Source organism: Bombyx mandarina, chromosome 04 (assembly GCF_030267445.1).
Source record: "Bombyx mandarina strain Sakado chromosome 04, ASM3026744v2".
NCBI classification, from domain to species: Eukaryota; Metazoa; Arthropoda; class Insecta; order Lepidoptera; family Bombycidae; genus Bombyx; species Bombyx mandarina.
The window spans coordinates 5898093-5912189 of NC_143211.1; the positions used below are offsets into that span (position 1 = coordinate 5898093).

Below are 14097 nucleotides of genomic sequence, written 5' to 3' on the forward strand. Positions count from 1 at the left end.
TTTTCAGTATAAAAAAATTCATGTAAATCGCTGCAGCAGCTATTTTATAATTCGCGAACGAACAAAAAAAGCAGCAGACAAAATAAAGGGTAATTTGGGATTTTTTTTTATTTCGTTCATTATTTTGTTTCTTCTTAAAAAGCTTTACTGTTCATAACGAGACAAGCCCGATTTTTTTAAAATTCTCTATTCGATAAACTTGAATACACATTATCATTAAATTTGAGGAAAAAATTGTAAGAACACATCCAGATACGGTTTATTTTAAATTTAATTAAAGGTCAGAGGTGTTAGATAAGGAGTAATGGCGCCATTCGGTATTTATAAGCACTTTCAATGTTTTTTTTGTCAATTTTTGTCTTCGTTAGATACACTTTGATCTTAAGAACTGTTTTTTTCAGAAGTAGCAAAGTTATACTGTGACGTTTCGAACCAAACTTACCCTTCGTTTTCCTTTCGGCTTTTCCGATGTCGTATGATTTCGTTTCCTCATGATGGCCATTATATTAAAACATTTTAGTACACACAAATATTAAAACATTAATTGTTTTCACATTACACTGATTTAATTTATACACATAGTACGAACCATATCCATATACATATAATTCATGGGCACATGTCCTACGATTCACATATCCGATCGAACGGTTCCAACTTTTGTAATGCAAGTTGCGTACAATTTGTGTGTGTGTTTGGAAAATGCGTGTTCCGCGTGTTCCCGCGCGTACCGAAGTGTTTTAAACGCTGGAGGCGTCCGCGTCGCTCAGCGATCCCAACTTAGAGTAGAGCGAGCAGCGAGCATCATCTGCGAGGCGTCTCTGCGTCCCGCCACCCACGCGCCCCTCACTCCTCATCAGATAAGCTACTTTTTCTGATATCAATATTTAAACTCATTTAGCGACCCTTTCTAATGAGGGTTAGATATTAATCCCCACAGCTCGAACATTCCATTCTCTCATGTCTCTTTCTATTATGGATTTGTCTTGACGATCAATAGATGTTTATATTACGATTTGTAATGTTTTCTGTTCGCGAAACGAACGTTTGGAAATGGAAGAAATCCTAATCTCTTCAAACCGTTTATGGTTGTAAATTTTATGAATATATTTTATAGTGTCGTGGATGGTAGAGCATACGCTTAGTGTTAAGTATGGCATTCATATTGAGACGTGAACGCGAAATCGTAACTGCATTAGTTTAACGCTCTCCTAATGCTACCCCGCCCTATTAAGTGGGGTGAGGGCTCTGCAGAAATAGGCTGTCAGTAGCATGCAATCCTACAGCTCGCCACACGGCTAGCGATTACGCTTAATTAATATCTTTAAATTTTATTTGTTTATTAAATGTTGTTTTATTTGTTATCTTTATCATGGAAGTTGTTTGTGAATTCATTATGTTATGTATACAATTTAAAACAAATGACAATGAAATAGTTAGATAGTTGGCTTATGGTCAAACCGTGATAATAGTCCCCGGACTACTAAGCGTCTTGCTCATCAAGTTCGTTTAAACTTAGTAAGAGCGAGATTGCAACAATTAATTTAGATCTTTATTTAGTGAAAATCAAATATTGATGTCATTTTTTTATAGTTTTAAATAAAAAAATTAGAAATTAAATTTATTCGATTACAGAGTACTCATGTTCACAAAAAAAAATCTTTGAATGAATCAAAACACTACTGTTGAAGTTAACTCGACTTTAAGTTGCAATTATTGTAAATTGGTTGAACGGGGTTGACTCTAGCGTTGAAGTATAGTTTTGTTTCGATTAGTTATTACAAAATGGTCTGATCATAAACAGTGATAATAAATAAAACCGATTTGGCACAAACCTACACAGCGACAAGTGCTTTTTTGTTCCCCGTCTGTACCGAACCATATTTGGTAATGACGTATTGCAATGCAGTGCGGGACCACAATTATTTAAGTTTTTATCGTCAATTACACCTTGAATAAATGACAAAAAAAAATGTAATAAATGTAAATGACACACAATAATGATTACAATCATTTTTACGGTTATAACCTCCGGTCAATATAAATTCATCTTATAGTTTCCAAAGTTTCCAATATTTTGTGAAGGGCCTGTTTCTGTCCGGTCTCGAAAAGGCTGACAATAGCTTTCGTAATAGTTTTTTAATCATGAGTACGAAATAGAGTATTGATAGTGATCGAGGATTTTTAAATTATATTTTTTCCAAAACCACGCCCATCCCACGTCAGAAAAAAAAAGTTAATCGCACTGACAATTTCAAGTTAAAGTTTTTAATCTTAAAAATCACGGAATACAACATTCGGAGCATCGCCGCATCGGTCTACTGACAATCATTGAAAGAAATTGAAAGATAAGTACGTAATTTCATTGAAATCGGAATTGAAAAATTGGTACCTGTCTGCGGAATTCGAACATCGGCACATCGGTTGTAGCGTACTATACTAATACAACGACTGTTTTATAAATGTGGACACGACGACTTTCAGGCTTGCTCCAAAAGATTTTCTTCCGCTGAACTTTTTTCAATGTGGATTGCGTGGGAATACCTACTTTCCCTATAGATGAGTAAGTAGTGTTATACAGTACTATTAAGTTAATTTTAACTCTTTTTTTTGAAGTTTCAAACGATAAAAAATTCAATCGGCATTTTTAGAAATAGAAAAATGCGTTGTCAGGCACGGTTTTGCTCCGACGTTTTTGTTATTCCAAAAGATAGTATAGTTAGCTACAGTTTCGATGCAATTAGGACGACAAATCTCAAATCTTATTTAGGCGACTCGGAGGATCAATAAGGAAATATTTAATGTTTTGATCATCGCTCTGTAGCTAACGAAGAACTCAACCATATTATCATTAATTATACAAAAGATAATATAAAGATGTCTTTTGCATAACTAGGTACCTAGAATAGGGTTGAAGCATTCAATTGGAACTAGTTACATACGAAACGAATTGCGTTGCGAAAAAAATCACATCAAATCAATCACTCTTGTGAGTCCGCGCGGATAGGTACCACCACCCTGCCTATTTATGCCGTGAAGCAGTAATGCGTTTCGGCTTGAAGGGTGGGGCAGCCGTTGTGACTATATTGAGACCTTAGAACTTATGTCTCAAGGTGGGTGGCGCATTTACGTTGTAGATGTCTATGGGCTCCAGTAACCACTTAACACCAGGTGGGCTGTGAGCTCGTCCACCAATCTAAGCAATAAAAAAAACACATAATCATTACTTTCTCGTAGCATCCTCGTTCGCCTAGCATCAATGAACATTAATGAAAATAAACTTGATATACCTAGTCTTGCCATAAACACCGAGACAAAGGAAAAAAAAAAATTTTTATTGCAAATAACATTTGTTACTTTTACAGTGTGTTAGTTTAATACATAAATACATAAAATAATTTAAAGAATAAAAAGCTTATTCGAAGTGATCTCCATTGGCTGCAACACAGTCCTTTAAGCGTTGAGGCCAGTTAACAATAGAAGCACGCACTCTTTTCATGGGAAAATTTTTCACTGCCAATCGTACGGATTTTTTTAGGGACTCCAAATTATCATAGCGTTTAGAGCAAGCCGTACTCTCTAAAACTGACCATAAATCATAATCCAGTGGATTAAGATCGGGACTAGACGACGGCCAGTCTTCAGCTCTGATGAAGTCCGAAACGTTCGTTTCCAACCAAGACTGCGTAGACTGAGCTTTATGAGCTGGCGCCGAATCTTGCTGGAAGAAACATTCTTGATTATTGAACATGGTGTTGTTAAGGGGCTTCACTACCTTCTCAAGAATAGTATCTTGATACACTTGTGCCGATGTTTTGATACCTTTTTCACAAAAGTATAGCTCAGTCAGTCCTTTATAGCTAATACCCCACCAAACCATCACTAAAGTCGGATAGTGCCCACGTTGCATTCTGTCGACTAATTGGGAAGCTTCCTTAGAGCTTTGAGCATAAATACGGTCATTTTGTTTGTTAAAATGTTGCTCAATTGTAAAAATTTTCTCATCCGTAAACAAAATTTTTCTATGACCTCCCTTTGCGTACCGCTTCAGTAGTTGTTTCGATTATACCACCCTATTCTCTTTTAAATTATCAGTTAAGAAATGACCAGTACGTCTCTTATAGGCTGCAAGTCCTAAGTCATCTTTTAAAATACGCGACATGCTTCTAGGTGCTATCTTCATCTCCCGAGATAAAATCTTTGGCTTTCGGACAGGATTTTTTCAAATTCTTTCCCTTACTGCTTTGACCACATTTTTCGTACGAACACTACGTGGAAGGCCAGATCTTTTTCTGTCAAAAATAGAGGAGGTCTCATTGCACCTATTAATAGCCCGGTACACAAACATTTTAGCGTATGGAGAGTTTTAAAAATTGCATTTGGTTCCATACCTACTTTGTGTAATGCAATCACAGCGATTCGGTTCTCTTTATCACCCCACTCTATTTTAATATCGCAAAATATTGTACAATGTATTGGCGCCAAAATGAGAAAAATCAATGAGCAATCATATAAAAATGACAGATTCCAAATTCACATGTAATATTTTGTTTATTTTTAATTGTAACAGTATTTATGGCCAGACTAAGTATACAATATAGAAAATTTGACAGCAGTTCGTTGTATATTTAAATGTGGACGAATAACAAACACCTTATTCGTTAGTGATCAATAAAACTGTTAACTATTCGAAACGTTGGAAACAATCATCATCATCATCATTATTCTGCCCTTCTCCCAGTCACCTGGGGTCGGCGCAACATGTTTTCTCCTTCCATACTCTTCTATCATATACCATTTCTTCGCTCACTCCCCTCCTACCCATATTGTCTTTCACACAATCCATCCATTTCTTCTTAGGTGTACCTCTTCCTGTTCCTCTAAACGTTGGAAACAATATAGTGAATATAATAAATGCGAGTAAACCATGAAAGTAGTTGAATTACTTAATTATGTATATAGCTCGCGGAAATCGAATACTAAAGAAAATTGACCTTACAATTGGTTGAGTTTAATTTACATAAAATATATTATTGAAAGAAGCCGCGAAGTCTAATGTTAATGATATAATTTAAACTTCCATGTGAGTATTGTTGTCATAGGAAATGTAATTGAAAACTATATTTATCGACACAAAAAGTCAAACCTAAATAAACCCTATTTTTTAACTGGAAGGAATTTTAAATAATATCACGACAAACCCTTTTAGTTCAGTATTAATATTCTGCGATATAGCAAAGCAATCGGTAATTTGTTAATAATCTGTGAACAAGGTTTAATGTCTTAAATCAATACATTTATATGTAAATTGTTATGTACGTTTAAGTGACTATTGCTGTAGGCAGGGCTGTCTGTGCGTTTTGAATATAAAGAAATACTATGAGATATTTAACCTAGTTCCAAAATGGAGGAGGTTCTCAATTCAACTATTTTTTTTGTTTTTTTTTTTGAGGTGAACTTATTTTAATGATTCTTTTTTATTTGAAAACTGGTGTTTCTAATGGTCTCAAGTGGTCCCATTTAAATTTTAACAGGATCTGACCAGTAGTTTTGAGGTATTCCCAATAATCCATATTTAATTGATTTCGACTACATTGACGATATTCTCATTCTATTTCGTTGAAGGCGCTTTTTTATATTAAGAGTCGAAATTATACTAGTTGTTGAGAGATTCCATTCAAACACAAATTTTATAGATTCCAATGAACATTATATTTTATTTCTTAAAGCAAATTATAAAGAAACCATTAATAGTATTATAACGTTACCGAGTCTAATGCACGTTTATAGGTACGTCCTCATTTCACGAATCAATGGAGCGTGCAAACAAGCTTTTAGGCAATAATTTGGGAACTAGACTATTTTCCTGCAGTCCGAAAAAACGACGAAATAAATTTGATTATTTCTGAACTACAAATTTAAGTGATGTTAAGCTGTTTTCGATTATTCAAGTTATCGTTTCAGTATTGTTCCGGTATTGTGAACGCCACCAACACTTTGAGATGAGAACGCGAAGTCTCAATCAAAGAACAGAATCTAAGTTTCAAAATTTTAACAAAATTTGGTGGCTTCAGACTATTAAGTTTTCCACGATTAGGGTTTAGTAAAAAATGATTCCTTTTCGAAGAAAATCCGTCTATAGGATTAAGTGGTAAAACTATCTAAACCAACTAGGAGGGTAGGTAGATATATTTGTCCGTTCATACCATTTTAGACGCAGCTTTTTACTGATGGTAGGACCTCTTGTGAGTCCGTGCGGTTATGTACCACCAACCTGCCTATTTCTGCCGTGAAGCAGTGACGCGTTTCGGTTTGAAGGGTGGGGCAGCCGTTGTAACTATACTGAGACCTTACAACTTATCTCAAGGTGGGTGGCGCATTTACGTTGTAGATGTCTATGGGTTCCAGTAGCTACTTAACATCAGGTGGGCTGTGCGCTCGTCCACGCATCTAAGCAATAAAAAAAAAGAAGCTCACTCGGAATCACGGCGCTTGCGGTTGCGTTGAAAAATGTTTTAACGAATAAAACTTAAAGCGTGTTAATGAAAATGTCTATAATATTATAACAAAATGTATTTATTTTGGTAACATATTGTTAGCTGCCAACCATCGGTCGGGCTTGAAATTTCTTGCTAAAAGCTAATAATTATCTTACTTATTTGATGACCACTAAATGTCAAATCGCATAGTTTCGCATCAACGCTGCACACAAAATAAATAGTACTTTAGCGAAATTTGTTTAAATAAGTATTACTTTAGGTTCCTGAATGCACACAATAAACACAGAGACGTGTGTCACTTCGATTGTTAATCAAAAATAGTAAGAATGGTTTCAGCGGCAGTAGTAGTAGTTAAATTGGTTGCACATAATTCATGACGTCAGCACCATTAGGTGCGCTTGTTCGAGAGAGATAGCAGAATTTTTCCTACCTATCTGCCAGTAATTTCGAGGGACTATTCTGGATTGAAGACGACGGCCGAGTTCACGGGACTCGGCGTAGGAGAGCTTGTTATCACTTATCCTAGAAAGAGCAGTGCTTCGCTGAATGTACCACTAGATAAGAACTGCCATCCACTGAGAAGATCCGGCTAGAAACTCAGTGGATAAATTTGAACGACGAACTCTTCGTCGCATTCGACGAGAATGTTAACTGGTGCATGGAACACCTAAAGGCACCGATATATTTTAACTATACATACACCCAACGTTTCTAGTCACATATAAAATAAAAATTATCACGTTGGCTTGTTCACTACGAATTTCGATGGCGTTTATACAGAAACATTTCGAATCAATTAAATTTACTTTTTTTTTATATATTTTTTTTTTATTGCTTTGATGGGTGGACGATCTCACAGCCCGCCTGGTGTTAAGTGGTTACTGGGGCCCATAGACATCCGCAACGTAAATGCGCCACCCATCTTGAGATATAAGTTCTAAGGTCTCAAGTATAGTTACAACGGCTGCCCCACCCTTCAAACCGAAACGCATTACTGCTTCACGGCAGAAATAGGCAGGGTGGTGGTACCCACCCGCGCGGACTCACAAGAGGTCCTACCACCAGTAAAAAATTTATGTTTTAATTATTATACGCAACAAATATAATAATATGTATGAAACGAATAAGTTACGTAATGGGCTTAATTTCACGGAGAAAGCTCTCGATATATAATATAGCATTCGGATTGTTTGCTAAATAGTTTGTTTGATTATTATTGATTCAGTGTTTTTATTGTGTCTCACTGGTAGACTTTATTTGATTTTTTTTTATTTGCTCGTGATTATGCGTTTAACATGTCTTTAACGATGGATTTCAAAATTTTTACTGGGATCTTCTCCTGTGTTTTAGGGACAAATGCGAGAGAACAACATTTTTACCCAAATACCAAATTTTTCACAAAGATCGACCGGTATTTGAACCAGAACCTTGATACAGAAGTCAAATCACTAACTACCAGACCAACGAGGCGATCAACTGAGTAGGTGTAAATGTAATCAGTAATATTTATGCTGACTTGTTCCTTGTTATTCATTATATCGGCTTGTTTGTTAACGGATCTAGGGTATTAGAAATTGTCTGATTAACGAAGCTCAATAAAGATTGGGTATTTCCAAAGTAAAATAAAAACCGATTTCAGCCTCAAGCAAGATGGCTGGCGGAATTCATGTTTTCATTTTTATGGTATTTTATTTTATTATTTTTTATGGTGACCACTATACATCGGGTGGGCTGAGAGCTCGTACGCCCACCTACAGCGATTCTGTGTCTTCAATATTCAAGGGTCCTGTGCATACCAAGGCAAGTTCAATTTTTTTTAATACTCGTAGGTTTTATTTTGTATTTTATAACAAAAAGTGCAGAGACCAAGCTATTGTCACATTTATCAATGTACAGTTTTATTTCCTAGTAGCTATTTATACATTTTGAAAGGTATTTTGGTATAAATTTTTACGGAACGCAAAGATAAAACTTGATTTTTAAAAAAAAATACAAATTTTATTAACGAAGGAAATTAACGAATATGCCTCCTGTACGATTGTTGCATTATATGTAGGACCAGTCGATGTTCCTAAATCTGTTGTTCAGTTGTCCCCTTCATATTTTTATTTTTGACAATCTTGTCTTCCAAATATATAACTATCTTTTTCTGAACATCTTCTCTGTAAAATTGTACGTGCAGAACCAAATTCCTACGTTTCCATTATCCAGAAGAACAGGTACTAGTTTCTTCAAACAAAAGCTTTTGAAAGCCGAATTATTTATCGAATTACGGGAAAAGCCAATAGCCAAACCGCACCGGGCCCATTCTTTTGGTAAGCATTAGCATTCTACAAACATAATTAAGGACGTTGATAAGAGCCACACTCGCAACTAAAACAAATAGCACTCAGCTTGTTGACGGGTCGCGTATTTTCGCCCACAATCTTAATGAACTTCTTATCTTTGTTTTTTTTTTTGCTATAATAGTCGTGTTCAATGTTGTGACTGACTAAGCATTTTGTAATACTGAAACTACACCACACATTTGACTGCTTTTGATGAGAACTGGTAGATGATGCAGGCCGTTAACTTCACATCGTCACGTATGGTTCGTTGACCTAAGATTTTCTTAATTAGCGTAGATGATAGATGAGAGAGCTTACTTAGCTTAGCTGTAGCCCCTAATGTTAATATCATCGCCAACCTTGAAACGTTGAGTTATGCTACCTTTCAAATCATGTAGTTTGATATTTTTGATCAAATATGGGCAGTAGTACCATTATGTGTACGAGTACTCAAAATAAGAATGTTTTTTTATTGGCCCTGTAGGCAGAGCGCATACGGCTCACCTGACGGTGAGTAGTTACCGTCGCCCAAGGACTTCAGCAATGCCAGGGGCAGAGCCAAGCCACTGCCTACCGTAAAATTGGAAAGTGAGATAATTGTACAAATAGTCCTTGCTTTTAAGGATGAGACGCCCGGTGTATATACACATATACATCCTATTGAGGGATGCGGCTATGCCTGTTTGTGTTAATACATACTTAAAGCATTTGAAATAATAATAAACGTCGCAAAATTTATGTACTGTTTGCCATATTACTGGTTGGTACTATATAGTAGTATTGTAAGCCTGAACAGGTAGATACTATGGACCTGTCTATTTCTGCCATGAAGCCGTCATGCATTGACAATTGAGACTTAGAGACTGCTTCAAAGTGGTTACCGTGAGGCAGTAAAGCGTTTCGATTTGGAGGTTGGGGCAGCCGTTGTAACTTTACTGAGACCTTAGAACTTTTATCTCAAGATGGGTGGCGCATTTACGTTGTAGATGTCTATGGGCTCCAGTAACCGCTTACACCAGGGGGGCTGTAAGCTTGACCACCCATCAAAGCAATAAATAAATAAAAGCGTTCACATTATGAGGCCGGTGCGCCTCATAATGTGAACTTACTTCTAGTAAGCACTTAAGACTAGATGGGCCGTGAGTTCATTCTCGCACAGATGCAATAAAAAATGGGGATGTGGTAGATCGATGTTTATTTTAAAAGCCGAACTGATGACTGGACAGACAGTGTAGAGACATAGCCTAAGACATCAAAATTAAAGTTGTTAAGGTTCTTCTTCATCTTAAAGTTACTTCAAAAACTTATCGTAAGATTTCCTTTAGCACAAAGATACATTTAGTTGCTATAAGTTTCGAAAACTATGTATCTATTCACCATTAAATGGCATATTCTATTATCACCGTGCCTAATCGAATATGGTTGTAAATTTATGGAAAGTTAGCTAGGCTTGATTACAAGTACCCATTAACCAAGTTTCCTGACTGCCAATGGTTGTAAACGACTCAATATTTCAACATTTACAGTTAAAGCTGCGATGTATACTTTAACTTAGGTTTTGAATTGGTCTTCATGTTGTAAGCTGATTATTTTAAATGGTATTATTAGTTATTTGGAAAAATAGGCAAACACATGTAAGTGATGTTGTTTTTCATTTGATTGTATTATTATTAGACTAAATAACCTCCACAACATAAACTTAACCCCTTAGCTCAGATGTATGTTCATTTTTTTTCTACATCCAATCGATATAACACTTTGTAAATGTAACTTTCTATTCCGCGGCCGGGGGCCGAACCCCGTACGCGGTCACCGCGCCTAGGGGGCTCGCGGAGTATGTGGGACTGGTCTGCGACTGCGAGACCACGGACTCAGGATATTTTCAGGACCCTACCCTGCACTCTTCGCCCAAGCGTCCAATCCCCTGCGAGATCAGAACCGGATGAGGTAAGGGGTTACCGCGGTCAACACTAGAATCAGACGGCGCAGCTCACCCCAAGGACGCCCGGCCGACGGAACCTTCGAGGCGAATCGAAGGCTCTGAAACGTCAGCCGTCTCTGTACGGCAACTCGTCAGGCCGCACAGATGGTGCCGCTGTTGTCCCAGAATTACCCGCTGGACCATAACCAGTCTGCCGGATCGGAACGCGATACATTGTTAACTGGTTGCTCTTTTTTATCTCGAAGAGATTACTCCTTGGCAGCGTACTAGAGTGCTGGTAGCGCACCGCGCGGTCTCGACTCCCTCAGGTTGCCCCATGACCTTCACCAGGGGGAAGCCGCCACCTACAGGGGCCGGGACGTACGCTGCGTATGTCTCTATTGTAAATGTACCCTACACAGTAATCCTTTTTAAACAAAACAAAAAATCATTCTCTACACGTTGTTATGACGTATTATGTTGTTACGTGCGTATGTTATACATAATATATTTCGTCATTTGATAAGCTTGGAGATTGTTTACAACTTTTTTATTTAATATTAATTTATTTTAGCTTACCTTAAATTATCTTAACTTCCAAATCTCTATCGATTATCGCTCATCAAATATTTTAGAGCACAGAGGTTTGCTGTTTCTCCTGTGCAATTGATTTCTCAAAAGCCTGCGAGCTCTTCTATTTACATTGTCTTTCGTATTCTTAACAAATGGTCACGAGTTCAAGGCATCGTGACCAAGGGCCTAGTTCGATTCCCACAGGCCACTAGTGCATTACGTGTGACAAATTAAAATATTACGGTGCATTTGTTAAGTATGCGATGCGGATAGTAAAATACACTGAACATTCAAACAATGGCATTCGTAACTTTCGGCAATTACTCATAGTGATTTATGTTGATGCGTGAGTTCTGAGGATAATACGAAATTTTGGAATAGAATAAGTATTGGAGCTATGTAGTTCAGTATCATAAAGTTGGTAGGGCATCAACCTTTATCGAACTCGTAAATTCGAATAATAGAATTATGTAATAATAATAGAATAATAGAATTTTAATTTGTGTGATTACTGATGGTAAGACGTCTTGTGAGTCCGTACGGGTAGGTACCACCGACCTGCCTATTTCTGCCGTGCAGCAGTAATGCGTTTCGGATTGAAGGATGTGGCAGCCGTTGTAACTATACTGAGACCTTAGAACTTATGTCTCACGGTGAGTGGGGGCATTTACGTTGTAAATGTCTATGGGCTCCGGTAACCACTTAACACCAGGTGGGCCGTGAGCTCGTCCTCCCATCTAAGCAATAAAAAGTAAAATAAAATAAAAGAATCCGAAAAAGAAAAAAGAAATTGCGTGATTATCGGTGAAATGTCTGTTGTTAATTTATGGTCTGTCTATTGCTGCTGTATAGTATTGCAATGCAGAATTCCACTTTCATATTTTACTGTATTCATTTTGTCGTATTTATACTCCGTTAACTACTCTGTGACTATAGTTTTACTGACCGCCACGAACAACAGGGATTTCTCTTCATTAAATAGGTCGTATACTCGTGGGCCGCACCTTGGTCTTAGAAAACAATTGAAAAACAAGTACCCAATCGCAGATATTACCAGAGTCGGTTCAGTCGTCCAAGCTCTACGAAAACTACGGAAAGAAAATTAAAAAAACTCGAAGATTCTAAAATGAATCATAAATTAAATAGGATAGGTTAAATAAATTGTTTTAATAACAACGAATGATAATTCGTTTCTTGATAAATTAATTAAAGCAGCAGAAAAAAACTTGACAAAGACCGAACTTATTTGTTCGTCATACGAACGCTTACTCAAATTGGAAATCGAACGCATGATCCTCGTTCGTCGAGGGCCTTAGCTACTACACCACCATACAGAGAAGAAATTTACTAATGAAATACGTACTTAAGAAATGTTCACGATTGACTTCCACGGTGAAGGATTAACATCGTGTAATAAAAATCAAACCCGCAAAATTATAATTTGCGTAATTACTGTTGGTAGGACGTCTTGTGAGTCCGCACAGGTAGGTACCATCACTCCGCCTATTTCTACCGTGAAGCAGTAATGCGTTTCGGTTTGAAGGATATGGTAGCCGTTGTAACTATACTGAGACCTAAGAACACATGTCTCAGGGTGAGTGGCGGCATTTGCGTTGTAGACGTCCTCCCATTTAAGCATTAAAAATAAAAATAAAAACAGCCGTGGATAAATAATTGTAATGTCCAGTGTTTCTAACATACCATATCTCATTAAAAAACACGAGATAAACTAACGATTATACCTAAACGCGATGACATGCGTGCGTGACGTTCCGTTCATACCCAAACACGGCTAATTAACGTTGGCGCCTTCATTGTATATTCGAAGCGCGAATGTTTCGGAATATAATTACCCTTCTTCGCCTACATGATGCTGGATTGCTACCGTCCAAGTGTTATCTGTTTGTGACGCAGTTCATTTTGTTGATAAGTAACTTAAAGTGTGTTTACATATAGCGTAGATGAGCACAAAAGCTTCCGGCTCGTATGGCGTTAAGTAGTTAATAATGAAATGCCTCCGTTTTTGTTGAGAGATGAATCGAAATTCGAAATTAATTGAATTAACGGCTATCCTAAAAACGGTTTTTTTTGTCTTTTGTTTTTATTGCTGAGATGGGTGGACGGGCTCACAGTCCATCTGGTGCTATTGGTTACTGGAGCCCTTTAAACATCTATAACGTTAATGCTGCCACCCACCTTGAGATATGAGCTCTAAGGTCTTAGTACAGTACAACGGCTGTCCTACCTTTCAAACCGAAACGCATTACTGCTTCACGGCAGAAATAGGCAGGGTAGTGGTACCTACCCGTGCGTGCCCACAAGAGGTCCTACTACCAGTAAAAAACAAGTAAAAATGTTGGTGGTACCAATCCGTGCAAGCTCACTAGGCTCTAAGTTGACATTTGAAGAGTGATTGCAGATTATAGTGAGTAAGAAGTTTTCCATAGTTGTCTTGTGAGAATGTGATATTTTCCTGCATTACGAATGAACATCTAACAAGATCATTAAGTAATGATCACCAATGTTTTGTTAATCAAGTCACGTAGCATATTAATTGAAGACGCCACGGGGTTTTGTTGTGTTGATGTTGTAGATGAGAAAATAATTATTTTCTAAGAACGACCATTGGTTCCGTTATGATGCCGCTACGATAAGTGTTGAATTTTAGATTATCCGTTTATAAATATATAAAGACAAAACAGTACAGTAACATTTTCAATTTTGCTTCTTAACCGATTTTCGGGATATTTTTGGTTGTTTAGTAGCTATTGATAAG

The 14097-nt window shown here is 37.1% G+C and overlaps 1 protein-coding gene across 2 annotated transcripts in view; it reads right to left on the reverse strand.

Moving 5' to 3' along the window:
• Positions 1–845, reverse strand: part of LOC114240890 (tyrosine-protein kinase transmembrane receptor Ror) — a 76593-nt gene extending 75748 nt beyond the window's left edge. For both annotated transcript variants that reach the window (XM_089740223.1, XM_089740221.1), the window contains exon 1: positions 443–845. In XM_089740223.1, the coding sequence (XP_089596349.1) occupies positions 443–502 (60 nt within the window). In that variant the 5' untranslated portion in view covers positions 503–845. The remainder of the gene's footprint in view (positions 1–442) is intronic.
• Between the last annotated feature and the right edge of the window lie 13252 nt (positions 846–14097).